The following is a 27,160-nucleotide window of genomic DNA, read 5'->3' as shown; positions in this document are numbered from 1 at the left end:
ACAGGTGAACAGGCAAATTGGGAACAGGTGGGTGCCATGATTGGGTATAAAAGTAGATTCCATGAAATGCTCAGTCATTCACAAACAAGGATGGGATGAGGGTCACCACTTTGTCAACAAATGCGTGAGCAAATTGTTGAACAGTTTAAGAAAAACCTTTCTCAACCAGCTATTGCAAGGAATTTAGGGATTTCACCGTCTACGGTCCGTAATATCAAAGGGTTCAGAGAATCTGGAGAAATCACTGCACGTAAGCAGCTAAGCCCGTGACCTTCGATTCCTCAGGCTGTACTGCATCAACAAGCGACATCAGTGTGTAAAGGATATCACCACATGGGCTCAGGAACACTTCAGAAATCCACTGTCAGTAACTACAGTTGGTCGCTACATCTGTAAGTGCAAGTTAAAACTCTCCTATGCAAGGCGAAAACCGTTTATCAACAACACCCAGAAACGCCGTCGGCTTCGCTGGGCCTGAGCTCATCTAAGATGGACTGATACAAAGTGGAAAAGTGTTCTGTGGTCTGACGAGTCCACATTTCAAATTGTTTTTGGAAACTGTGGACGTCGTTTCCTCCGGACCAAAGAGGAAAAGAACCATCCGGATTGTTATAGGCGCAACGTGTAAAAGCCAGCATCTGTGATGGTATGGGGGTGTATTAGTGCCCAAGGCATGGGTAACTTACACATCTGTGAAGGCGCCATTAATGCTGAAAGGTACATACAGGTTTTGGAGCAACATATGTTGCCATCCAAGCAACGTTACCATGGACGCCCCTGCTTATTTCAGCAAGACAATGCCAAGCCACGTATTACATCAACGTGGCTTCATAGTAAAAGAGTGCGGGTACTAGACTGGCCTGCCTGTAGTCCAGACCTGTCTCCCATTGAAAATATGTGGCGCATTATGAAGCCTAAAATACCACAACGGAGACCCCCGGACTGTTGAACAACTTAAGGTGTACATCAAGCAAGAATGGGAAAGAACTCCACCTGAGAAGCTTAAAAAAATGTGTCTCCTCAGTTCCCAAACGTTTACTGAGTGTTGTTAAAAGGAAAGGCCATGTAACACAGTGGTGAACATGCCCTTTGGCACGTGTTGCAGCCATGAAATTCTAAGTTAATTATTATTTGCAAAAAAAAAATAAAGTTTATGAGTTTGAACATTAAATATCTTGTATTTGTAGTGCATTCAATTGAATATGGGTTGAAAAGGATTTGCAAATCATTGCATTCCGTTTATATTTACATCTAACACAATTTCCCAACTCATATGGAAACAGGGTTTGTATAATTGTGGTGAGCTGATAATGATAACAGTGCTGTCCAGTTGTCTTGATTTCTTACACTTTTGAGTTTCATTTGCAAGTTTTATTTATATACAGTATAGTGGGCTTTGCATGCAGTTGCAATTCTAAGACATTAGATGGCAGTAGTGTATAGACTACGGGGTGTTGCCTCGCTAGGAAGTAGCCTTTGTTAATAAGCTAGTTTTTTGTTGCGTAGTGCAAATATTGTATTTGTTACACACCGAACTGTTTTGATTGTGATGTGTATCTTGGTTGCAGTTTTTGTTACAAAACTTGGAGGCGTTGAAATTGCTATGTAAAATCGCTAATGCTAATTAGTAGTACTTCTATAGCAAATCCAATGTAAATTAGCATCAAGCTAGCACATTTTGAAAAAGTAGTGCCTTACTTGACGTTCGAGCGTTTTCTATCAGGCATACTGGCTTTGTTGGCATTAGAATTTTTAACTCTACCTAGAGGCAGTTCAACTGGGTACACTCAGAGTGCTTGTTTGCCCGCCAAGTGTTTGAGCTGGATGTGACGTCACGAGCAACAAAGGTATGGGAAATGGCACAGTGAATTCGGTTAGTGCCTATTGTAGAAGTACCAAATTCTGGACCCATCCCTAGTTACACTTGCTGTGTTAATGTACTCAGCACTATTAATGCTGGCTAAGCAGTCAAAGAGACTTAGGGTTTTTTTGCACAAACTCCGAATCATGATAAAGTTAAAACATTTATTATAATTTATAATACATTTTTAAATGTCTGTATTATTGGCATACTGTTTTAAAACGCAAATTGTGACCTTTGCTCCGCACACGAAGCACCTTAACAAACGGCAAACATCGATAAATCCAACCCGGTGGGATACATGAAATAAAGGTTTATTACTGGAATTGTCCAGCCGGTCGACACTCTTCCAAGTGGGCAGGGACGTGGTCTTGGCCTCCCTCTTCAGAGAGGAGTACTCCTGCAAGCTGCCGCACGTGCCGACAGCCTCGTCCTGAGGAGCCTTCTCAGGAGAGTCGTCACTGGTGAGGGAGAAGGCTGAGCGTGAGCGCTGCAAATACACACACACATACACACACATACACAAAGAAACAGAAAGGGACATACAGTAAGCACCACATAAATAACAAGAACGGCACCCTATAGATGGAATAAGAATCTAAAAACCGGTTTGGATCTGAACCACATTCAATCCCATCAGTGCATCCCCAGGATATAAAATGTAAATGAACTGCAAAATATATATATTTTTTAAGCAAAGTGTCCTGCACAGATTTAATTAATACAATTTAAATGGATTTATTTTAAATACCTTGAACGATAGAAAATTTGGCCCGCAGCTTAACATTTGACCTTGTTCTAAATTGTTTTTTTATTTTTTATTATTAGGTATATTGTATATCTATCTACAGTTGTCCCTCGCCACATCGCACTTCAGATTTTAAAAAATCTCTTATTCTGCAGTTTTTGGGTCCTAAATTAGGCATTTTCAAGCAAAATATCAATACCATAGTAGTTTTAGAGAAGAGCAAACCAACCAGGGCCCCCTGTTCAGAATTGTGGCCACAGATTGGCTCAGCCTCAGGTAGCATTAATATATTGGGTCAAAATAAATTATCTATATAGCACTTTTCATGCACAGGCAAGTGGCAAGCACAAAGTGTTGTACAAAAAAACAACAACAAAAAAACTATAATAGAAAAAGAAAAGAAAACACTATTCACACACACCCACGTACACACGCATACAAACATTATTGACAACAACAAAGCAAAAACAAAACATGGCATAGCACTAAGGATTTGAGGTAAAACGCCACCTTTGAGACATACATACTGGAGAAAAATTCAAATTAACGCTGTTGGGGAAAAAAATAAATAAATAAAATACAATAAAATTATATATATATATATATATATATATATATATATATATATATATGGTAACACTTTAGAATGGGGAACATATTTACCATTAATTAGTTGCGTATTAAAGTAACAAAGACTAGGGGAACATATAAAGGTTAGGGTTACTAATAAGCAATAATTCTGAGGTTATTGAGGGAAGACTCTTAGTTGATGGCTTACTGGTTGTATAATAAGGCCATGCAGAATAAGGCATTAATAAGTACTTAATAATGACTAATTAAGAGCCAATATGTTATTAATTTGCATGTTAATAAGCAACAAATTAATGGTGAATACTAAAGTGTTACCCAATATATATATATATATATATATATATATATATATATATAGTATAAAACAATATAATTGTAGAAATGTAAATATAAATAAAATATAAATATTACATTAATCAGTTAATAAAAACATAACATTCAGAGAATAATACTAGAAATATTAATGATTAAGATAAAAAAAAAGGACAATACAATAATAAAATACAGATGGTTAGTGAAAAGCCTGATTAAAAAGGTGTGTCTTTAGCCTTTTAAAAAAAAATATATATTTTATTTTTTTTAAAGTTCAACGCTCTCTGCAGTCCTGAGGCTCTCTGGCAACCTGTTCCACGGGTGGGGGCCATAGTGGCTAAATGCCGGATCAGTGTGGGTCTTTGTTCTGGTATTTGGTAAAGCTAAAAGGCCAGTGCCAGAGGACCTCTGGATCCGTGAGGGTTGATACGGTAAAAGCAGGTCAATTAGATAAAGGCGCAGGCCATTAAGACATTTAAAAACTAATAATAGGACTTTAAAATTGACCCTGAAGCGGACGGGGAGCCAATGCAGCGACTTTAAAACTGGTGTAACGTGCTCCTGCCCTCTGGTCCTCGTCAGCACGCGTGCAGCTGAGTTTTGTAATGTTTGTAGACTTCTGATATTCTTTCTGGGAAGGCCAGAGAGCAGGGCATTACAATAGTCTAGACCAGTGGTCCCCAACCTTTTTGTAACTGCTTGAAAATTTGTCCCACGGACTGGGGAGTGGGGGATGGTATTTTTATTTTTTTATGAGTCATAAAAAAATACAATCATGTGTGCTTACGGACTGTATCCCTGCAGACTGTAATGATCTATATTGATGTATAATGTAGGAACCATAAATATTAATAACAGAAAGAAACGATGTGCGAATGAGTGTGAATGAGCGTAAATGGGGGAGGGAGGTTTTTTGGGTTGGTGCACTAATTGTAAGTGTATCTTGTGTTTTTCATGTTGATTTAATAAAAAAAAAAAAAAAAAAAAATATTTTTTTATTTTCTTGTGCGGCCCGGTACCAATCGATCCACGGACCGGAAACGGGCCGCGGCCCGGTGGTTGGGGACCACTGGCCTAGACGACGTGAAATAAAAGCATGCATTAGCACCTCCGTGTTGGCCTGAGAGAGAAACGGGTGGACTCTTGCTATGTTCTTAAATTGAGAAAAAAAACTATTTTTGTAATATTTTTAACATGTGTAATAAAAGTCAGCTTTTATGCTCTCGCTATGAAAATCTTTGATTTACAATTAATTCTGCGAAAATTAATTTAGTGTGTTTGTAACCGATTAACAGCGATACACGAAGAATTACTGTATTTGTTTCTTAATCCACACCTTACTGTACTGCTCTGATTTTCTTTTTAATATATTTTCTTTTGTTTTGTTTTAACATGTCCAAAAATAAACTCCTACTACAACTCCTACTACTATATTATTCAGAAATGTAAATGTGTTTACTTTATTGTGTTACTTCCTATCCCTACAGTTTAAGTTAACTTTCTTGAGAAGAACAAACATCCATCCATCCATCCATCTTCTTCCGCTTATCCGAGGTCGGGTCGCGGGGGCAGCAGCCTAAGCAGGGAAGCCCAGACTTTCCTCTCCCCAGCCACTTCGTCCAGCTCTTCCCGGGGGATCCCGAGGCGTTCCCAGGCCAGCCGGGAGACATAGTCTTCCCAACGTGTCCTGGGTCTTCCCCGTGGCCTCCTACCGGTTGGACGTGCCCTAAACGGGCATCTGGCATCCTGACCAGATGCCCGAACCACCTCATCTGGCTCCTCTCGATGTGGAGGAGCAGCGGCTTTACTTTGAGCTCCCCCTGTTACCGTAACTAAACATTATACACATTTTGAAAATTGTGGAATATTCCAAAAAGTCACATTGTCCACAGAAAGTTGCATCATTCAGATCTCCTGCAGACCGTAGGAAAGCCAAATGTAAGTTCACTTACTTATTTTTCTGTATATTCAATGAAGTGCATCAATTTGCCTGAAGTTAAAAAACAAATGCAATCCTTATTTAAACGGTAAACATTTTTTGACCAACTTGAACCATTTAATACTGAAAAACAAAATAATTAAACTCAACCTGTAAAAATCAGGAACATTATTATATATATATATATATATATATATATATATATATATATATATATATATATATATATATATATATGTATATCTGTCTATCTGTGTTGGCCCTGCGATGAGGTGGCGACTTGTCCAGGGTGTACCCCGCCTTCCGCCCGATTGTAGCTGAGATAGGCTCCAGCACCCCCCGCGACCCCGAAAGGGATAAGCGGTAGAAAATTGATGGATGGATGGATATATATATATATATATATATATATATATATATATATATATATATATATATATATATACACACACACAACACTTTAACCTACAAAACAAAATTTGTGTTGATTTTTTAATTTTTATTATTAAAATGAGGAAGTCAGGATTAATGGCTACGATGAGCATGTTTTGTAGTGCAGAGCTTTTTAAAGCGGGTTTGAAGCATTATACTGATAAAGCATGCTCCCTGGGTCACACGCGTCCCCCATGGCAACGCACCGCGACCCCCAAAAAGACTGACATATAACAAGATGCAACAATAAAAACATAGCAAATGAAATAAAACTTATCATAAAAATAATAATTACTATATTAATTAATTTTTAAAATGAGCATGCTGGAACGTACTATTAGCATAACAAAATATACATTTAAGACAGCTTCATCCTGTTAGAAGCACTGCTTGGTTCTACTCGGGACTCTAAAAATGTTCACCTGCAGGTGGAGCTAAAAGAAAGCAAATGCATCACTGAGGAACACTGAGGAGAAAGGCTCAGTTACAGGCAAGGGATGCAACTCTGAGATAAGAGCGAGTGTCATTTTTAGACCACTGAACGCGTATTTGAATGCGTATTTGCATGCGAGTGTGTCTAATTGGGCTTGTTTGAAGAGAAGCTGATAAACAGGGGCTGTCCCGTGGCGAGCTGAGCTGCCGAAGAAAGATCCAAGCGTATTCCACGCTTACTTTGATCACAACACAGTGAAAACAGCGGGGAAACAGAACAGGAAGGAGGCCCTGGGAGCACAGCTTTGATGCTTTTGCTCACAGGAGGGATGATGACAAAATGTCAGCGCTGACAAAGTTGTGAGACTCAAACAAGTGCCTATGAGGTTTGTGTTGTATATACATCAGGTTTCATTCTCGCTTGTCCAGATGTGGGGCCACGTTCATATATTTTGGACATTGATGATGCTACATAGGTCAACATATGCTAAGCTATCTGAACAAAACCTCTTAGCTTAATAATAATAATGAATTCACTGGATTTTTCAAGGGGTCATCTCATGCAAAAGTCACTTTTCTTGCCTGTTGGTACCTGTTTTTGTGTATTTGGGTACCATAAAGGTGGTGAGATATTTCTAAAACAATACTTGTGCCTTGTTCCAAACGAGCCCCGTCTTATGACGTATGTCACCTTGCGACGTCAGCAGATATCCCCGTATAGTAAATGTTTTTCTCGTTTCTTTTTAATGAGTCCGCCATGTTTATTTCTGTTGTAGTTACAGCTAAGATGTAACCCTCGATTTACGCACCCATCATTGTAGGAACTTTTCGATTCGCGAACCGCAGACCGAATAAAAATATGTTTTAGTGTACCAACGTTTCATCCATTTTGTGCCTGGAAGCACTTCCATTGTGAGCGGGCTGATCGATCTCCGATGCTCACTGCTTGCTACTTTGTGTGCTTTTTTAACTGTTTAGCTTTTTTACAGCATTGTTCGAGTTTTGCTAGCTCAATGAGTCCAAAGGAAGCAATTGACAAGCAATGTGTAGTTTCAAACATCCACAGCCTTGTCAGCACCGCCTCCTCCCCATCACCTCCTCCCTTCTGCTGCCAACAAGGTAAAGTGGATTCCATTTTTTTTATTTCTTGTCATTGTAACGAGCTGGCTGTTAAAGAGTTTTGTGATTTCAAACTGTGATTGCACCACAGGGCTAGTGACAGTGTGTGTGCGTGTCGGCAGGATAAAAAGAGGACAGTTTAGCTGTGTTGTTTTTTTGGCTTTGTTATTAAATAGAACATTTATGCATCATCCCCTTGTTATGTGTGTTTGATATACATTGCTCTATAGCACTTTATATTGTGCTCAAACTTTTACTAAAAGACATCTTTTTTCAAGACTGTAATCCTTTACATTGTTTCTGAAGTAGACATTTGCTTCAATATACAAACCCCGTTTCCATATGAGTTGGGAAATTGTGTTAGATGTAAATAAAAACGGAATACAATGATTTGCAAATAATTTTCAACCCATATTCAGTTGAATATGCTACAAAGACAAGATATTTGATGTTCAAACTGATAAACATTTTTTTTTTTTGCAAATAATCATTAACTTTAGAATTTGATGCCAGCAACACGTGACAAAGAAGTTGGGAAAGGTGACAATAAATACTGATAAAGTTGAGGAATGCTCATCAAACACTTATTTGGAACATCCCACAGGTGTGCAGGCTAATTGGGAACAGGTGGGTGTCATGATTGGGTATAAAAACAGCTTCCCAAAAAATGCTCAGTCTTTCACAAGAAAGGATGGGGCGAGGTACACCCCTTTGTCCACAACTGCGTGAGCAAATAGTCAAACAGTTTAAGAACAACATTTCTCAAAGTGCAATTGCAAGAAATTTAGGGATTTCAACATCTACGGTCCATAATATCATCAAAAAGTTCAGAGAATCTGGAGAAATCACTCCACGTAAGCGGCATGGCCGGAAACCAACATTGAATGACTGTGACCTTCGATCCCTCAGACGGCACTGTATCAAAAACCGACATCAATCTCTAAAGGATATCACCACATGGGCTCAGGAACACTTCAGAAAACCACTGTCACTAAATACAGTGTGTCGCTACATCTGTAAGTGCATGTTAAAGCTCTACTATGCAAAGCGAAAGCCATTTATCAACAACATCCAGAATCGCCGCCGGCTTCTCTGGGCCCGAGATCATCTAAGATGGACTGATGCAAAGTGGAAAAGTGTTCTGTGGTCTGACGAGTCCACATTTCAAATTGTTTTTGGAAATATTCAACATTGTGTCATCCGGACCAAAGGGGAAGCGAACCATCCAGACTGTTATCGACGCAAAGTTCAAAAGCCAGCATCTGTGATGGTATGGGGGTGTATTAGTGCCCAAGGCATGGGTAACTTACACATCTATGAAGGCACCATTAATGCTGAAAGGCACATACAGGTTTTGGAACAACATATGCTGCCATCTAAGCGCCGTCTTTTTCATGGACGCCTCTGCTTATTTCAGCAAGACAATGCCAAGCCACATTCACCACGTGTTACAACAACGTGGCTTCGTAAGAAAAGAGTGCGGGTACTTTCCTGGCCTGCCTGCAGTCCAGACCTGACTCCCATCGAAATTGTGTGGCGCATTATGAAGCGTAAAATACAACAGCGGAGACCCCGAACTGTTGAACGACTGAAGCTCTACATAAAACAAGAATGGGAAAGAATTCCACTTTCAAAGCTTCAACAATTAGTTTCCTCAGTTCTCAATCGTTTATTGAGTATTGTTAAAAGAAAAGGTGATGTAACACAGTGGTGAACATGCCCTTTCCCAACTACTTTGGCACGTGTTGCAGCCATGAAATTCTAAGTTAATTAATATTTGCAAAAAAAAAATAAAGTTTAAGAATTTGAACATCAAATATCTTGTCTTTGTAGTGCATTCAATTGAATATGGGTTGAAAGGGATTTGCAAATCATTGTATTCCGTTTATATTTACATCTAACACATTTTGGAAACGGGGTTTGTACAAACTTTTCTATTTGCAAACCCTGGTTGTACCGCATATCAATGTATCTTTTGTGACACTTAATACAATGACAGCACCTATTGCACTAACCCAGTCCTTCTCAATAGTGGGGCACCTCGGGGATAATGCTTTTTTTGCCGTACTAGAATATGATGAAGTGTATGCAGGAGACGAGGAACGACCGGTGTGTTATTTCCTTTAATGTTAATAAGCTTACAATGTTACGCAGAGGTATAGTTATTGCAATGTTTCTATGTGTCCTTTGTTGCTGGTTCAACAACGAGACGGTTAGATGGATTTGGATGCTTTACTCATAGACATCGCTTGCATGCATCTGTGTCATATATCAGGCGTAACTGTTGTAACCTTCTTCACTAGTGTGTGTTGACGTCACCACACAGCCAGCGTATATCTAAATATCACATCACTCTTCTTTTTTTTAGACAACCTGTCTATCAAATGGAAATTAACAGTTCCATATACAACTAAGTTATTCTTACAAACCTAAAATGACTGCCTTTAAATCATAAGTGGGGACATTCAAAATATCAACATCACATTTCACATTCTGTATCACTCGGTGATAGAGAACATATGATATGCATTCATAAACACAAACTGGCTAAACAAGATATTGAAAGGATATGTTTTCTTTGCATATCTCCGTGAGCTCTAAATAGTCCATTCATAGTCACGCAGACAGGCTGGAGGATGCATGTGCTGCCTGACTGGATACCTAGGCGGTGTAGGTGCTGGTTCAGGGTGATCATTGCTATCTTCAATATCAGGATCCAGGTCGTAGTCGAGTGGTGGCAATTGATCTTGCTGCGCCAAAAGATGGATCTTCTTGAAAAATGAACTCTTCCTGGTGATGGAATAGCCATTCCCTTCAGCTGTCACCAGGGAGCCTTTCACATTGGTGACGGTGAGTGGTTCCTTGCTGTACGGTGTTGTGAGCTTGTTCTGTTTCACTTGACGACAAAGCACAATGTCACCTGGCTTGATGTGAGATGGTGCTGCATGTCGTTGCTCATCAGAACAGTTCTTCATTTTGGCTTTCTCCTCAGTGTCCCTTTTACGCACTTCTTTGTCAGCACTAATGGTTGCTGAGCAGGCTGATGGTATCTTTGTGTTCATGCGCCGTTGGAACATCAATTCTGCAGGAGATCTCCCTGTTGTGCAGTGTGGTGTAGCTCGATACTCACGCGAAAAGATGTTTATTTGTTGCTTCCATGGGATACCGTGGATTGGAGAGATAGGAATCTCCTTCCCAATTGTACGCATGAATCTTTCTGCAGTCGCATTTGTCTGTGGCCAAAGTGGTGTTATTTTTCTGTGATGGAATCCCATGTGTTGAGCAAACTGGGAAAACTGGGAACCATTAAGTGGAGGTTCATTGTCTGTCTTCACAACATGTGGTATCCCAAACAATGAGAAGATGTTGTCCATGCGGGGTATCACCACACTGGAGGAAATTAAATGTAGAATGTCCACTACTGGATACCGTGTGTAGTCATCTACAATCACCAGATATAAACAGATATTGTCCAGATGGGAGAGGTCCATAGAAATCGGCACTTACTGAATGCCATGGTGACTCGGGTAGCTTGGACATTTTGAGTGGCTCAGTCCTGGTGACTGGAGTGTTGGCCTGACAGGCGAGACAGTTTTTGATGATTGTCTCTGCTTGTTCATCAATGCCTGAAAACCACACTTTCTCTCTGAGCAGGACCTTTGTCTTGGCAATGCCTTGATGGCCTTCGTGAGCAAGTTCCAGGACATGGCGTTGTAGGGATGTTGGAATCACAATCCTAACAGCATCTGAGTATGAGGTCTTCGCTTGCTGACAGTGTAGTTCCTTTCTGACATAATCTGTACGGCTGAAGCGTAGCAGCATCCGGTACTTTGTCAGTGATTGTGTGCCACGAACTGTTCTTAATGTGTGCATTGACCTGTTGCAGAATGTCATCTTTCAGTGTCTCTGCTTTGATGTGGCCGAGCATCATTGCCTTGGGTGTAGCCCACTGCGATATGAAGTTGACATATTCCTCTGCAATCTTGGAGGCTCTTGTGCTCCCGGTAGTCTGGAATGGAATCGGATGTCGAGGCATGCAATCAGCAGGATTGTCAACTCCCTTTTTGGAGAAAATCTTAAAGTCGTAGGGTTGGAGTCGAAGTCCCCATCGCTCTATCCGGGCAGGTGGCTTTGATTTTGGGTGTTTCCATATCAGCTCCAACGGCTTGTGGTCAGTCACAAGGCTAAACAAATTACTGTAGAGGTATAGGTGGAAATGCTCACAGCTCCAGATGATCGCTAGGGCCTCTCGTTCTGTCTGCGAGTAGTGCCTTTCGATCTGCGTCAGTGCCCGACTGGCATACGCTATGACATGCTTCTCTCCCTTGTCTGTCTGAAAAAGAATCACACCTAAACCACATGGGCTGGCATCCACAACAAGTTCAGTGTCCTTATTCGGATCAAAGTAGGACATGGTAGTGTCGCAGGTGAGGAAGGAGCGCTTGTAGCACAGCTGAATGCTCAGCACCCCAAGTCCAAGGTGCTCCTTTCTTGGTGAGTTCTCTGAGCGGTGCAGTGATGGTAGAAAAGTCTTTGATAAACCTGGAGCAATAGTTTGCCACACTGAGAAGGCTTCTGATTTTGGCAGGGTCTTTGGGCTCTGATGCTCGATGTATGGCTGCCACTTTGCGAGGATCAGCTGAGATGCAGTCAGCTGAAAAGATGAAGCCAAATAATTCCAATCTTTGCTTGTTGAACTCCCACTTGTTGCGATTCAGTATGAGGCTGCGTTCTTTGAGTCTGGAAAAGACTGCTCGAAAAGCATCGTCATGGGCTTTTTGAGATGAGCCGTACACAATGATGTCATCTTATCAACACAGATCCTTACTTGATCCGGGTCTTTAGGCTTTGGCAGGGTAACTATTGGAGAGACCCAAGGTGTTGGTCCGGTCACTCGTTTGATTATGTCGTCCTCTTCCAGCTTTCGTAATTCCTTTTCGACGTTCTGTCGAATGTGGAATGGCACCCTTCTGTGTGGTTGACACGTTGGCTGTATATCTGGATTGATGGGTAGCTTCACACTGAAATCCTTGAGCTTGCCTATGCCAGTGAACAGTTCTGGATAACTGTCAATCAGTTGGTCTGACACACTCCTGATGTTGGGGTCTACCAGCTGGATTAATTCAACCTTGCTAGCTGTGCCAGAGCTCAAAAGAGAGTGTCCACTGCCCCTCAGCACATAATAATAATAATACTACTACTAATAATAATGGATTAGATGTATATAGCGCTTTTCTATCAACTGGATACTTATAGCGCTCATAGAAAGCACATAGAACAGAGAAAGTTGTTTGCGTGTTTCTGTCCTTTGCTTTCACACAGCACTCATAAACACCAATAATTAGTAAAGCATGTTTGAACCCTTCTAAAAAGATATTGATTTTGGCAGCACTAATTTCTGTCTGTGGCTTGAGCATATTGTATATGTTTTCACTGATAGTGTTAACTGCTGCTCCAGAGTCAATCAACCCTTCAACTTGCACATAATTGAGCAGTATGTGGGTTCTGGGGTGTTTGGGGCAGGCTTCACCATTTACTGAAAATACATACTGATCATCACTGCTTAATGAATCCCGTGTACCACACTCTGATGCAGTCACTCGATTTACACGTCTTGTGTTTTTCTGTTGTCCAAAAGTGGTGTCTTTATTGTGATCATGATGTAGCTTTCTGTCTTTTTCTTTGATTTGAGCGGCATACCTTTGCAAAATGGTTTGGTTTTCCACATACATTGCAGTCCTTGCCTTTTGCTGGACAGTCTCCTCTCTGAGGATATCTCCCGCCACAGTTTCTGCATTGGGTTTCTTTGTTAGCATTTTTATTTCCCTTCTGATCACTCACTTGTGGTTTACTGTATATTTGTGTTCAAGTATGTTAACAGCAGCGGATGCACCTTGTTATATGCCCTCTGCTTGCTGTTCTGATATTTCTAGTGTTCTCCCAAAATTCAGCAGCGCTTCCAGCGTCATTTCAGGTTCTCTGAGCGCCCTCTTGCGGAGTCTCGAGGAAGTGCAGCTCTGAATGAGCTGTGCTTTTATCTCACTGTCAGAGGTGGGTAGTAACGCGCTACATTTACTCCGTTACATCTACTTGAGTAACTTTTGGGATAAATTGTACTTCTAAGAGTAGTTTTAATGCAACATACTTTTACTTTTACTTAAGTATATTTATAGAGAAGGAACGCTACTTTTACTCCGCTACTTTTATCTACATTCAGCTCGCTACTCGCTACTAATTTTTATCGATCTGTTAATGCACGCTTTGTTTGTTTTGGTCTGTCAGACAGACCTTCAAAGTGCCTGCCTTACTGGTGACGTTTCACTTCGTTCCACCAATCAGATGCAGTCACTGGTGACGTTTCACTTCGTTCCACCAATCAGATGTAGTCACTGGTGACGTTGGACCAATCAAACAGAGCCAGGTGGTCACATGACCTGACTTAAACAAGTGGAAAAACTTATTGGGGTGTTACCATTTAGTGGTCAATTGTACGGAATATGTACTGTACTGTGCAATCTACTAATACAAGTTCCAATCAATCAATCAAAAGTGTGAAGGAAAAAAGATACTTTTTATTTCAACCGTACATCCCGTCAAAAGCCTAAAGACTGACTGCACAGTTCCTGTCTTCACAATAAAAGTGCCGCTCCATCGCGCCTGCGCTTTCAAAACAAGAGTCTCCGAAAGCCAGCGCAAACAAGCTAGCAAGCTAAGGAGTTTGACGCCAATATATTTATTGTAAAGTGTATAAAAACGAATATGGAAGCTGGACAAATAAGATGGCAAAAACCCACCACTTTCATGTGGTATTAGACAGAAAGGAGGAACTTTTCTTCTCCTCCATTTGAAAACGTGGACGTTACCAGCACTACTGTCTGATTACAATCAATGCAAGTCATCAGAATCAGGTAATACACCAACTTATATTCTTGTCTTCATGAAAGAAAGGAATCTATATGTTAAACATGCATGTATATTCATTAAAACATCTTTAACATGTAAACAAAAACAGCTAAATAAATACATATAAATTATATACTGTATATATATATATATATATATATATATATATATATATATATATATATATATATATATATATATATATATATATATATATATATATGTGTGTGTGTGTGTATGTTACTCATCAGTTACTCAGTACTTGAGTAGTTTTTTCACAACATACTTTTTACTTTTACTCAAGTAAATATTTGGGTGACTACTCCTTACTTTTACTTGAGTAATAAATCTCTAAAGTAACAGTACTCTTACTTGAGTACAATTTCTGGCTACTCTACCCACCTCTGCTCACTGTCCACATCAGTAAATTCACAGTCTTTGGATAACATGCGTAACCTCATGTGATAGGTATCCAGATTTTCTCCCGGTTGTTGTGTGTCTTTCCTAAACTTGTACACAAGATATTTAGTTTTTTTCTTTGGGGTGAAATATTCATCAAGCATTGTTTTTTTTTTGTTTTTTTTGTGTCCTGTCCAGCTTCTCAGGCAAATCATATAGTAGATGTAGATGCCCATGTCGGCTGTTCAGATTTACTTTACAAAAGAGAAGTGTAGGATACTTCTCTTGTTGCCTTATTTGTATTTGACTTTATTAAATGTATTTATATTATCATTTAGTGCAGCCGGGCCGGAGCAGGAGGGGATAGAAAGAGAAAAAAAAGAAGACAGAGGGGGAAATTGTGGGGACAAGAGGGGGATTAGACAGAGAGACAAAAACAACAACAGCAAACAACAACAACAATAGAGCAACATCAGCAAATACGACATGTACAAATATGATGGTAAAAGTAATAGCAAATAAGCAGTTAGCGAAAAATAAAAAATAATACAGAAATGACAATGAGCATTATTACACTACAAATGGATCAATACAAATACCAATAGAAATAGCGCTATTGATAATGAACAATACCAATAATTTACCTTTATTATCAACAATACAGTTGTTTAAATGCAACAATACATATACGTAATGATAACTTGAGATACGAAAGAATGCAGAAAAATGGAGGGGGAGAAAGAGAAGCAACCTACATTAACCTTGTAGATTGTTATGGTAACAATAGGTTAAGCTTTGTCAGTGTGCCATGTGTTACACCCAGTTTACCCTAGGGCAACAACGTTAATATATGTTTGATGAAACGTGATTATGTGCATGAGTGTAAGTATGCATATGTACTTGTATATGTACAGAATGTGTATATGTGTTTGTACAATGAATGTATGTGTACAGAATGTGTATATGTGTTTGTACAGTGAATGTATATGTACAGAGTGTGTATATGTGTTTGTACAGTAAGTGTATATGTACAGTATGTGTATGTTTGTATACTGAATGTGCGTGTGGATGTACGAACTTTAGGTATGTAAATATGTACTGTATTTGTGTATGTATGTGGGAGCGTAGGTACCTATGTACGTATGTGAGCATATGTGAATTTGTATGTACAATATATTCGACTCCCAGAGTGCGTGGGAGCCAGAGCACGGCCCCATCACCCCTGAGAGCCCAACCCACAAACAGTAGGCGTGGTGCCCAGGGAACCAGGGACCACCGCCCCCACGCAGCCAAGCCGGCCAGCGACAGGAACCCCAGAGCCCGGCCCACCGTACCGCCCACAAGGGCCAGCAGCAGGCCGCAGACAGACGCACCCGGCAGAGGACAGGGCACGAGAAAAGCAGGGGACAGCCAGACCCCAAGCCAGCGAGAGACCACACCCCACACGGGCAGAAAGGCGAGACGCCCCGCCCGAGGGACCCAGAGACTCCCCGCAACCGGACGAGAAGACCGCCCCCGCCCCACCGGCAACCGGGCCCCCACGAGCCCACCCCCCACCCCCGGAGAGCGCGGCGAGGCCAGCCCCCGGCCACCCCACCCAAATCGGCCGCCGCAGGACCACCCGGCACAGGGCCACGGGAACCACCCACCCCACCTGCAGGGACCCCAACGATGGAGATGGAACAACCAGCAACCGCCCCGCCGAGCCCCCCCTCTGAGGGAGGGGAAAAATATATTAAAAAATTAATACGTTTTTGTTGTTTCTAAATCATCATATACACCCGCAAGCGTGTTATATACAGTACAGGCCAAAAGTTTGGACACACCTTCTCATTCAATGGGTTTTCTTTATTTTCATGACTATTTACATTGTAAATTGTCACTGAAGGCCTCAAAACTATGAATGAACACATGTGGAGTTATGTACTTAACAAAAAAAGGTGAAATAACTGAAAACATGTTTTATATTCTAGTTTCTTCAAAATATCCACCCTTTGCTCTGATTACTGTTTTGCACACTGTTGGCATTCTCTCAATGAGCTTCAAGAGGTAGTCACCTGAAAGGGTTTTCACTTCACAGGTGTCATAGTTTCGATGCCTTCAGTGACAATCTACAATGTAAATAGTCATGAAAATAATGAAAACGCATTGAAATGAGGTGTGTCCAAACTTTTGGCCTGTACTGTATGTCATGCACACATTCCCCAGCTAAGTGCAGAAGCAAAGCCCTTTTTCTTCCATCAATCACAATTTTCATTGCAACTCGAAAGTTTTCAAATCGTTCGATCCATTTACTCCATCTTGTCCCGACTGAAGTTGGATCAGTCTCTGTGTCGAACGGCAGAATAGCGATTTTTTTTTTACGTTGCTCGTTTCTTAGCATCCACTGTATGTTGCTGACTGGTTAGCTTTTAGCTTTATAACTCACGTTGCGAGTTGTGACTGTTCAGCATCGGAACTTCCTCCTTTCCTTTTAAACAGTCGCCACTGTAATGTTTCTGTGTGTCCTTTGTTGCTGGTTCAATAACGAGACGGTTAGATGGATTTGGATGCTTTACTCATATACATCGCTTGCATTCTTCTGTGTCATACATCAGGCGTAACTGTTTTAACATTCTTCCCTAGTGTGTGTTGACGTCACCATGCAGCCAGCGTATATCTAAATATCACAGTTATGACAATTTTATAGACACATTATACTATTTATAGTCACGGTGGAGAGAGGGGCGGAATATTCTCTTTTTCCGGTCGTCACTTTCGTGTTGTAAAGTAAGTTGACCAAAATAGTTCAAGTTTCATACAGTTCCTGTATTGGATCTCAGTAAAGATGGTGTGGACAGATCCATGATGTCATTTATTGAACATCAGTTTTCAGGTCATTTATGACATCGTTAAAATATCCAAATTATTTACGAACTAGAAACTGACTCAAAAAAATATTCCAACTGGTATCAACTTCCCATTAGACCAGACCTGGGCAAATTAAGGCCCAGGGGCCACATGGGGCCCGTTAAGCTTTTCAATCTGGCCCGCCGGACATTCCCGAATAATTTTTCTAGATCTTTAAGATGGAAAGTGTAGCTGCCATTATGATGTGCAGTGATGTGTTCAAATGACCGTAAGTCTTCAACTATACAAAGTATTTCAATGGTCAAAACTGTGCTTTTGCATGATATACTAGTTACTATGGTAATATAATTAGTTACTATGGTCATCTAATTAGTTACTATGGTAATCTACGTCACAGCAGCTCAGACTAGGCACCAAGCAGTGTGGGCGGGAAGCGTTTCCACAGACGCGGAAGGAGATTTGTACAACAAAGTTCTAAAGCTTAGTGATATATCAGATTGTAGGTGGGTTTATTTTGTACCCTTCGCGTTCATATTTCACTGTTTGTTGCGTTTTTGTTAAGTTTCACTTGATTGTAAAATATGTCGATCAAAAGGGGGCGTGGCGTTCATATTTTGTCAATATTCAGTGTTTTATCCTTCATAGGAAAATGTAAAAATTCCATTACGTTTTTTAAGGCGGTCTGTCATAACGTTTTTAGCATTCAATCAGACATTATTGTGAGGTTTTGTATTAGTGTTCTTAAAAATAGATATACCGGCCCCCAGACACATTATTTTCTCTAAATGTGGCCCCCGAGTCAAAATAATTGCCCAGACCTGCATTAGACTATGCTAGATGCCTAAAGTGAATATGTGGTGTCTCAGACTTACAGAGAGGGTGAAGGACGCCTTGTGGGGATCTGCGGGTCCTTGTAAAAACGTTTGAGGTTGCGAAGCTGAGGCCTGATCACTGGGCTGAATCAAGGACTGAGGCTGAGGCCAGACAAAGTCATACTCTGTCTGCATCTCGGAACGCTTCCTTCTTTGGATGATCTGAGAGAGACACGAGGGATGACTTACAAGCCAGCAAGAAAATACATTCACATGCAAAAATCAAATACAAGCAATCATGCCCTAATGGTGTTAGATATCAATGCAAAAACAAACTAACTCGATGTACCTTTTGTACAATGGTGGTGGCAAGTTCCTCTATGAGCTCTTCTTTGTGGTCCCGCAGATACCGAGCCTCATTCTGTTTCTCCTGTATACGCACACACAAACACACGTGTACAGACACTTTGTTAGGTACTGTACACTCACACAAACTAATGATACTCTTTACTCTTTGATTATGTCTTTAAATATTTGTTTATGACCACCAGCAAGCGGTCTCACCAAACTGTCGCTGAACTCCTCGGCCTTAGCGATGGCTTCCTCTATGGCCTCCTCAGCAACGCGCAAGGCGACTGTGAGCGTCTCAGCCATACTGTGTCCTGGTATGGCACAAATGAAGCAATATTAGCTCAAAATGAGGACATTCAGATGTATGCAAGAGGTGGTGTACAATCAAATAATGATTGTCCTGCTTAATAAAATAAATACAATAATTAATTAATTAAAACTTTTTAAAAATACAACCACAAAACGGATTGTTTTGCCTAATAAAATTAAGTAATTAATTATTAATTATTAAAACTATTTCAAAATACAACCACAAAAAGGATTGTCCTGCCAAAAAATACATACAAAAAAATGTTAATATATAAAAATACAACAAAACGGATTGTCCTGCCAAAATAAAATAAACATTCATTAATTAAATAGAATAAATTGATTCAAAAATAATGATTGTCCACCCTAATAAAATATATTACATAATTAAATGTAATGAATTGATTTAATAAAACAACAGAAATGATTGTCCTGCCTCATAAAATGAATATAATTTAAGAAAATATTTTTTTCTTCTTCCAAAAACAACAATAGAGTTGTCCAAATACAGTAAAATAAATTAATTAAATACATTTAAAAAACAACAAAAATTATTATCCTGCCTTATAAAATATACTAATTAATTAATTTGATTGTTTTAAAAAAAAATGATTGACCTGCCTACAAAATATACAAAATAATTATTAAATAGAATACATCTTTTTAAACAACAAAAAGAGTTGCTGCGCCTTATATAGTATATTTATTAATTAGATTAAAACCTATATATTTTTTAAAAACACGACAAAAAGAATGATCCCGCCTAATAAAACAAACTAATTCATTATTTAAATAAAACACGATTGTTTTAAAACCACAAAAAAATGATTGTCCTGCCGAATAAAATACATTGATAAAATAAAATACAAATATTTTTGAAAAAGCATGTGGTTAGCATGTAGGCTGCACAGTTAGGAAATCTGTGTTCGAATCTCGTTTGTGTGTGGGTTTTCTCCACACTCCAAAAATATTCATGTCAGGTTAATTGAAGAATCTAAATTGTCTATAAATGTGAATATGAGTGTGAAGGGTTGGTTGTCTGTGCCCTGCAATTGGCTGGTGACCAGTTTGGAGTGTACCTCGCCTATTGCCCAAAGTCAGCTGGAGTAGGCTCCAGCTTACCCGTGATCAGGATACGTGGTATGAAAATGGATGGAATCTTTTTTTTTATTTTTTTAAACAACAATAAAAAGTATTGTCTTGCAACTTTGCAGAGGTCTGCACTCACCTGGATGTGAGTGTGTGTGGGTTTAAGTGGTGGATTTATGGGCGATGTTTTAAAGGGTACTAGCACGTTTACTGCTTCTTTAGCCTTCCGACACGCTCCTTTGCGGCCTATTTGTTTGGTGGACAATTTGTGTAAAGCATGAAAAGGCACACAAGGCGGAAAGACAAGAAGAAGAAATCAATAAAAGGCAGACAGAGAAAAGACTCACCTTCACTCTGTTTGTAGAAGACAGAGTCACTGCCGCAGACGCTGCCATCGTTGTCGTTGTAGAAACTTCCTTCGTGTACACTGCTTTCTGTGGGAGAGCGAGACGGCGAGGCTTTAAGTACAACCTTCAATCTGACGCCCTGTCACAGTAATGCAAACAGTGCTCGTATCAAAAGCTGTAAATAATGTAGAAAGCTCTGCTGCTATGCACAATGCCATCAAAATCCCTTTTTGTAGTCTTGTCAACCCTCTTCCCAATGCTATTTTGACAAAATGACATGCAGTGAAAATTACAATTCATGTGAGAAAACAGTTTGCCTTCAGAACAAACACACTACTTCATACATTCGGGTATTGACTCCAATATAAAGTCTGAAGAAGACAAGTTGTCTTATAGTCGGGGTCTAGAAGATTTGCATCCCCAAGCGAGTCAATCAGAGCTTTAAATTCTGCCTTTCACACACACCAGTGAGAGAGAAGGATATAGCCGCAACACAGAGACCATGCACAAAACAAGGGACTTAAATGTTGGAAAAGACAGCAAACAACAGCAGAAGATTGACAATGTCATATTGTAATGTTAGGGTAACGGCGTCAAAGAAGCAGAGTCATCAAAATATTGTCTTTTTTTTTTTTATTCTTATTTGTCAGTTTGTCTACATCAGTGTTTTTCAACCTTTTCTGAGCCAAGGCACATTTTTTTCCATTGAAAAAATCCAGAAGCACACCACCAGCAGAAAACATTAAAAAATGAAACTCAGCAGCCGATATTGACAGTAAAAAGTCGTTCCCGCAATTGTTGGATATGAATTCAAACCATAACCAAGCATGCATCACTATAGCTCTTGTCTCAAAGTAGGTGTACTGTCACGACCTGTCACATCACGCCGTGACTTATTTAGAGTTTTTTGGTGTTTTCCTGTGTGTAGTGTTTTAGTTTTTGTCTTGCGCTCCTATTTTGGTGTTGATTGTCATGTCATGTACGGATGTACTTTGTGGACGCCGTCTGCTCCACACGCTGTAAGTCTTTGCTGTCGTCCAGCATTCTGTTTTTGTTTACTTTACAGCCAGTTCAGTTTTAGCTTTGTTTTGCACAGCCATCCCTAAGCTTCCATGCCTTTTCTTAGCGGCACTAGCCTTTTGTTTATTTTTAGTTTAAGCGTTACATACCTTTTTACCTGCAAACCATCGTCGTCGTTCCCGACATCTATCTATGTATTACACGGTTACTCTGCCGAGCTCTAGACAGCACTGACACTCAACAACAGCACATTTGCGGATTATAATTACTGGTTTGCAAAAGATATTTTTAACCCACTTAGGTGAAATTACATAATCTCCCACAGCACACCAAACAATATCTTACGGTACACTAATGTGGCGCGGCACACTGGTTGAAAAACACTGGTCTAACGCATGTCATTAATAAAAATAAATGATTGTGCTATCATAAACGGATAAAGATTAATCACAGTGTTTGTTCTGACCGTCAGAAGGTGGCATGCATTGCACAGGCAATGATTACGTCACACGCCAGTGTGATGATAGTTAGAGCAATGTGCTCTTCGCCCTTCAAAACAAACTCAGACGGAACTTTAGGTAAGATTGAAATATCGTATTTTCCGCACTATAAGGCGCACCTAAAAACCTCCAATTTCCTCAAAAGTTGACAGAGCGCCTTATAATCCGGTGCGCCTTATATATGGACCAATATTGAGCCACAACAGGTCTCACAACTACGGTAACTACGCCGACTTCATATTCCCCCTTCTATGGCTGCTTACCGTAGAATAAGAAGCGCTTCTTCTTCTACGGGGGAAAATGAAGTCGGCGGCTGCTTACCGTAGTTGCGAGACCTAAACTTTATGTAAAGACCCAAAAATGGATCCTATTAAGAGACACGCTTACGACGCAGAGTTTAAACTCAAGGCGATCAGTCACGCAGTAGAACACGGGAATAGAGCAGCAGCGAGAGAATTTAACATTAACGAATCAATGGTGCGGAAGTGGAGGAAGCAACATGATACCTGCGCCAAGTAAAGAAGACTAAACAGAGTTTCCGAGGGAACAAAGCGAGATGCCTACAGTTGGAGGACAAACTCGAACAGTGAGTTGTTGAACAGAGAGCAGCAAGTAGAAGTGTCAGTACAATCACTATTTGTTTTGCTGACATTCCCTTTAGCGCAGCTCCATCTAATGGATGCATAACGTAACCCCAGCCTCTACTGGCGTCAATTCCAGTGTTTTTCAACCACTGTGCCGCGGCACCCTAGTGTGCCGTGAGATACAGTCTTGTGTGCCGTGGGAGATGATCTAATTTCACCTATTTGGGTTAAAAATATTTTTTTGCAAACCAGTAATTATAGTCTGCAAATTATGTGTTGTTGTTGAGTGTTGGAGCTGTCTAGAGCTTGGCAGAGTAACCGTGTAATACTCTTCCATATCAGTAGGTGGCAGCCGGTAGCTAATTGCTTTGTAAATGCAGGTAAGAAGGTGTCTTATGCTTAAACCAAAAATAAACAAAAGGTGAGTGCCCCTAAGAAAAGGCATTGAAGCTTAGGGAAGGCTATGCAGAACGAAAGTAAAACTGAACTGGCTACAAAGTAAACAAAAACAGAATGCTGGACGACAGCAAAGACTTACTGTGGAGCAAAGACGGCGTCCACAATGTACATCCGAACATGACATGACAATCAACAATGCCCCCACAAAGAAGGATAAAAACAACTGAAATATTCTTGATTGCTAAAACAAAGTAGATGCGGGAAATATAAGACATGAAACTGCTCCAGGAAAATACCAACAAAACAGAAAAAGCCACCAAAATAGGAGCGCAAGACAAGAACTAAAACACTACACACAGGAAAACAGCAAACAACTCCAAATAAGTCAGGGTGTGATGTGACAGGTGGTGACAGTACACCTACTTTGAGACAAGAGCTATAGTGATGCATGCTTGGTTATGCTTTAAAGTCATATCCAACAATTCCGACAATGACTTTTAACTGTCAACTGAGTTTTTGATTTCTGCTGGTGGTGTGCCTCCGGATTTGTTCAACGCAAAAAGCGTGCCTTGGCTCAAAAAAGGTTGAAAAACACTGGTCTATTCTATGCGCCTTATAATGCGGTGCACCTTATATATGAACAAAGTTTTAAAATAGGCCATTCATTGAAGGTGCGCCTTATAATCCGGTGCGCCTTATAGTGCGGAAAATACGGTAATTAGTTGGTACTGCGGCGACAGACTTTCTTATCATCGGCGCAGATCAAGTTTAAAATAGCATCTTAAAACGAAACATGAACGTAAGGATGGCAATGCGAGCATGAATGCTACATGGACAGTAAAGAGAGAACAACAAATTAAGCTGGCGGCAGTTTCCTTGCGTTCACCAGAGATAAGTTAAAACATTTAACAGACAGCCACCACATGCAGCGAGTTTGTCGCTAAATCTGGCAACGTTCCAATCTTTTGGTAACTTTTTTGTAAACAGCTACTTTTCCGGTGTTATTACTTGGATTTACATGATGTCACGTCCGGCTCATTGAATATGCGTGGTGAGCAAGCCAGCACCTGTTCTCAATGGGTACTAGGCGCCATTTAGTCTTTCTCGAAGAAAACTGCCCTATGCTAAAATTGTTTTCGGCTGTACCAACCGTTCAAATCGCAAAAAGGACAAACATTTCTTCAGAGTTCCTCGAGAGGTAAGAAAGGAGGGCGGAAGGGTGCAGGATTTTACAAAAAAGGATGAGTAAAGTGGCACAAACTCCAGTACAAGGGAGCAGAGTCGAAGAATACACAAGTTTGCAGTGACCACTTTGTTAAAGGATTGTTTTTGATAATTTTTTTTAATGTACTTTACCTGTTTAGTATTTCCCATTAAAGTATTGTTTGTATTTTCATTTTTTAGACAGAAACAAGAAAGTCAGAGTCAATGATACTTTGACAGGAAAGGTACTTCTACATTTCCCCTCTTCTTTCTTTTGTACACAAACGTTTCAGAGGACACATGACAACAGGACAAAAATCAAATATGGCAATGATTCCGCAATTCTTAGTTTGTTAAATGGATATGCAGTCCGATTGTCAGCTGTCAGGTGCTATATCGTCGTAGTTTTACCGGTAGTTTGTTTACATGGACGCTTGTTGAAAGTTGAATCATGAAATGCAACCTTCCCCCGATCAAAAACGATGAGTTTTGACACCAATGTCCTTAACGACACAACACACAAATAAGTTGTAGACCGCCATGCTTTTCCAAGTTTTCATCTGTTTTGTCGTGTACAATGACGTGGGAGCACAAGATAGTTTGATATGTCTGGAAATTCCACCGACGGATGGTTCTTGATATCACTCGACAATTAAAAAAAATAAAATAAGTATAGGGATGCTTTCCATTGCATATTTTGATTTTTTGCCTTTATCTGTTTTTTTGCAGGAAGATCTAGGCCCCTTATGTCACAGCAGCTATCTTTGGCTTGGTTAACCATTGCATTTTTTCCCTTCCGAAAATAAGTCACGTAACGGAATACAAGCAATTGGAGACTTTTTTGTGTCTTGGAGACTCTGACACGCAGCTGTGCTGTCCTCAACGAGCAGTGACGGGTGCTACCAGAGGTGTGGACTCGAGTCACATGACTTGGACTCGAGTCAGACTCGAGTCATGAATTTGATGACTTTAGACTCGACTTGACAAAATGTAAAAAGACTTGCAACTCGACTTAGACTTTAACATCAATGACTTGTGATTTCACTTGGACTTGAGCCTTTTGAATTGACATGACTTGCTACTTTCCCCAAAACCCAAAGATGAAAAAGTTATTCGGGAGCGCTCCGTATTTTTCATTGTGTACTTGTCTATCAGCGTTGCGTGTGTCAGCTGGTGTGCTGTCAGTACAACAGCCAATCAAATTAGATCTACTTTGTTTTCATCACACAGCATTCATCCAATCAAATTGCAGGACAACCAACGAAGAAGACATGTCCAAACCACACGCCAGTGAACAAAAAATGATACCTAAAATAATTTCGTTTGGGTATACAAATTACGAGGTGGTCAACACAAAACGGTTTGCAGTATGCAACACATGCGGTTCGAAAATTACTGATGGAGAGGCAACAACTTCCAAGTTCGTCCGGCATTTGAAGTTGCACAAAGAACGGTAAGTTTTGAATGTAAGATAACGTTTATTGGCTAAGTAACGTGACTTTTATTTGCTGTGTAGTTAAATCAGTGAGGCTGTAAACTCACTGCTAACGTTATAACGTTATTGCAAACACGGGAATCTGTTGCAGTTCACTACCTTATTCATACTTTTTGTTCAGTGATTTTTTAAGCAGGGTTACGTTAGTCAATATATCACACGTAACGTTAGACGGCGGTCAGCAGCACCGCGTATTTTAGCCACCTAAAAAAAGACAAAAATAGTAAAATAAAGGTCAGTTAAAATGTATACTATATTATGAATATGTGTACCGTTTTAGCTAGCTTTCTGACATACTGTTGGTTGTTTACCTCAGTGGTCCCCAACCACCGGGCCGCGGCCCGGTACTGGTCCGTGGATCGATTGGTATCGGGCCGCACAAGAAATATATATATATATTTTTTTCTTTTTTTAATTAAATCAACATAAAAAACACAAGATACACTTACAAGTAGTGCACCAACCCAAAAAAACTCTCCCCCCCTTTTGTTCTGGGCATTGAACATGAAGACTCTTCCTTCACTGTTCCGAGTGGCCATGAGAGTCTTGGCAGTGCCTGCCTCCATTGCTCCAGTGGAGCGAGTTTTCAGCCATGGTGGCATCATACTACGCCCCCATCGTGCACAAATGACTGACAGACTCTTGGCTAATTTGGTCTTTTGCAAATGCAATGCAGCATAGGGCCCTGACATATAAAAAGTACAACTTTTTTGTTATGTTCACGTATATGTCATGTTTTTTCAATGTTAACACTTTTGTACAAATAAGTACATTTGCACTTTATTTTTCAATGTGTTTGTTCTGTAAAGGAATGAGTTAATGTTTAAAATGACTGGTTAATAGTGCTATTATAAAGTGCAATGTCAGCACAATTTTCTTTCCTGCAATTTAAAATGCACTTGTTTTAATAAATAAATGCAGCGTTTGAAAAGAATACACAATCTGTGTTAATATATTAGTCTGTGGTTAAAAGGACTTGAAAGGACTCGAAACTCAAAATGCAGGACTTAGGACTTGACTTGAGACTTTCCAGTCTTGACTTTGGACTTGACTCGGGGCTTGCCTGTCTTGACTCGGGACTTGACTCGGACTTGAGGGCAAAGACTTGAGACTTACTTGTGACTTGCAAAACAATGACTTGGTCCCACCTCTGGGTGCTACTGTGAGCCTCTCCCCAGTTCCAAAGTACTCACAGGCGGTCAGCTGGTGCCACTGATGCGCGAGCAAAGTGGAGACCCTTACAGGGCAGGAATTGCATACGGGACTTTCATGGTGCATCGGTACATCTGTACCGAGTTTTTCATGTAATGCAAAGACTTTCAAAATGTGGACTTATAATCATCAAGCTTCAAAGCATCAAACCTTGTCAGCCACCTGCTTTTGCCCAAAAGCCAGCCACAAACAAAGGTTTGCACAAAGTACAGTTAAATAAAAGATTTAAAAAATATGGGATTTTAATAAGATA

The 27,160-nt window shown here is 40.1% G+C and overlaps 1 protein-coding gene across 4 annotated transcripts in view; it reads right to left on the bottom strand.

The window, feature by feature from the left end:
* The window catches only part of myripb (myosin VIIA and Rab interacting protein b), a 387,218-nt gene that overhangs the window by 27,339 nt on the left and 332,719 nt on the right, over positions 1-27,160 (bottom strand). For all 4 annotated transcript variants that reach the window (XM_061965577.2, XM_061965578.2, XM_072913491.1 and 1 more), the window contains 5 exons: positions 20,495-20,581; positions 18,963-19,060; positions 18,748-18,828; positions 18,459-18,620; positions 2,183-2,351 (listed from right to left, as the gene is read on the bottom strand). In XM_061965577.2, coding sequence (XP_061821561.2) covers positions 2,183-2,351; positions 18,459-18,620; positions 18,748-18,828; positions 18,963-19,060; positions 20,495-20,581 — 597 coding nt within the window. The remainder of the gene's footprint in view (positions 1-2,182; positions 2,352-18,458; positions 18,621-18,747; positions 18,829-18,962; positions 19,061-20,494; positions 20,582-27,160) is intronic.

This window comes from Nerophis lumbriciformis, linkage group LG07 (genome assembly GCF_033978685.3).
Source record: "Nerophis lumbriciformis linkage group LG07, RoL_Nlum_v2.1, whole genome shotgun sequence".
Classification (NCBI taxonomy): Eukaryota; Metazoa; Chordata; class Actinopteri; order Syngnathiformes; family Syngnathidae; genus Nerophis; species Nerophis lumbriciformis.
Note: the sequence above shows the minus strand (reverse complement) of the source record. Positions and strands in the feature narration are given on the sequence as shown.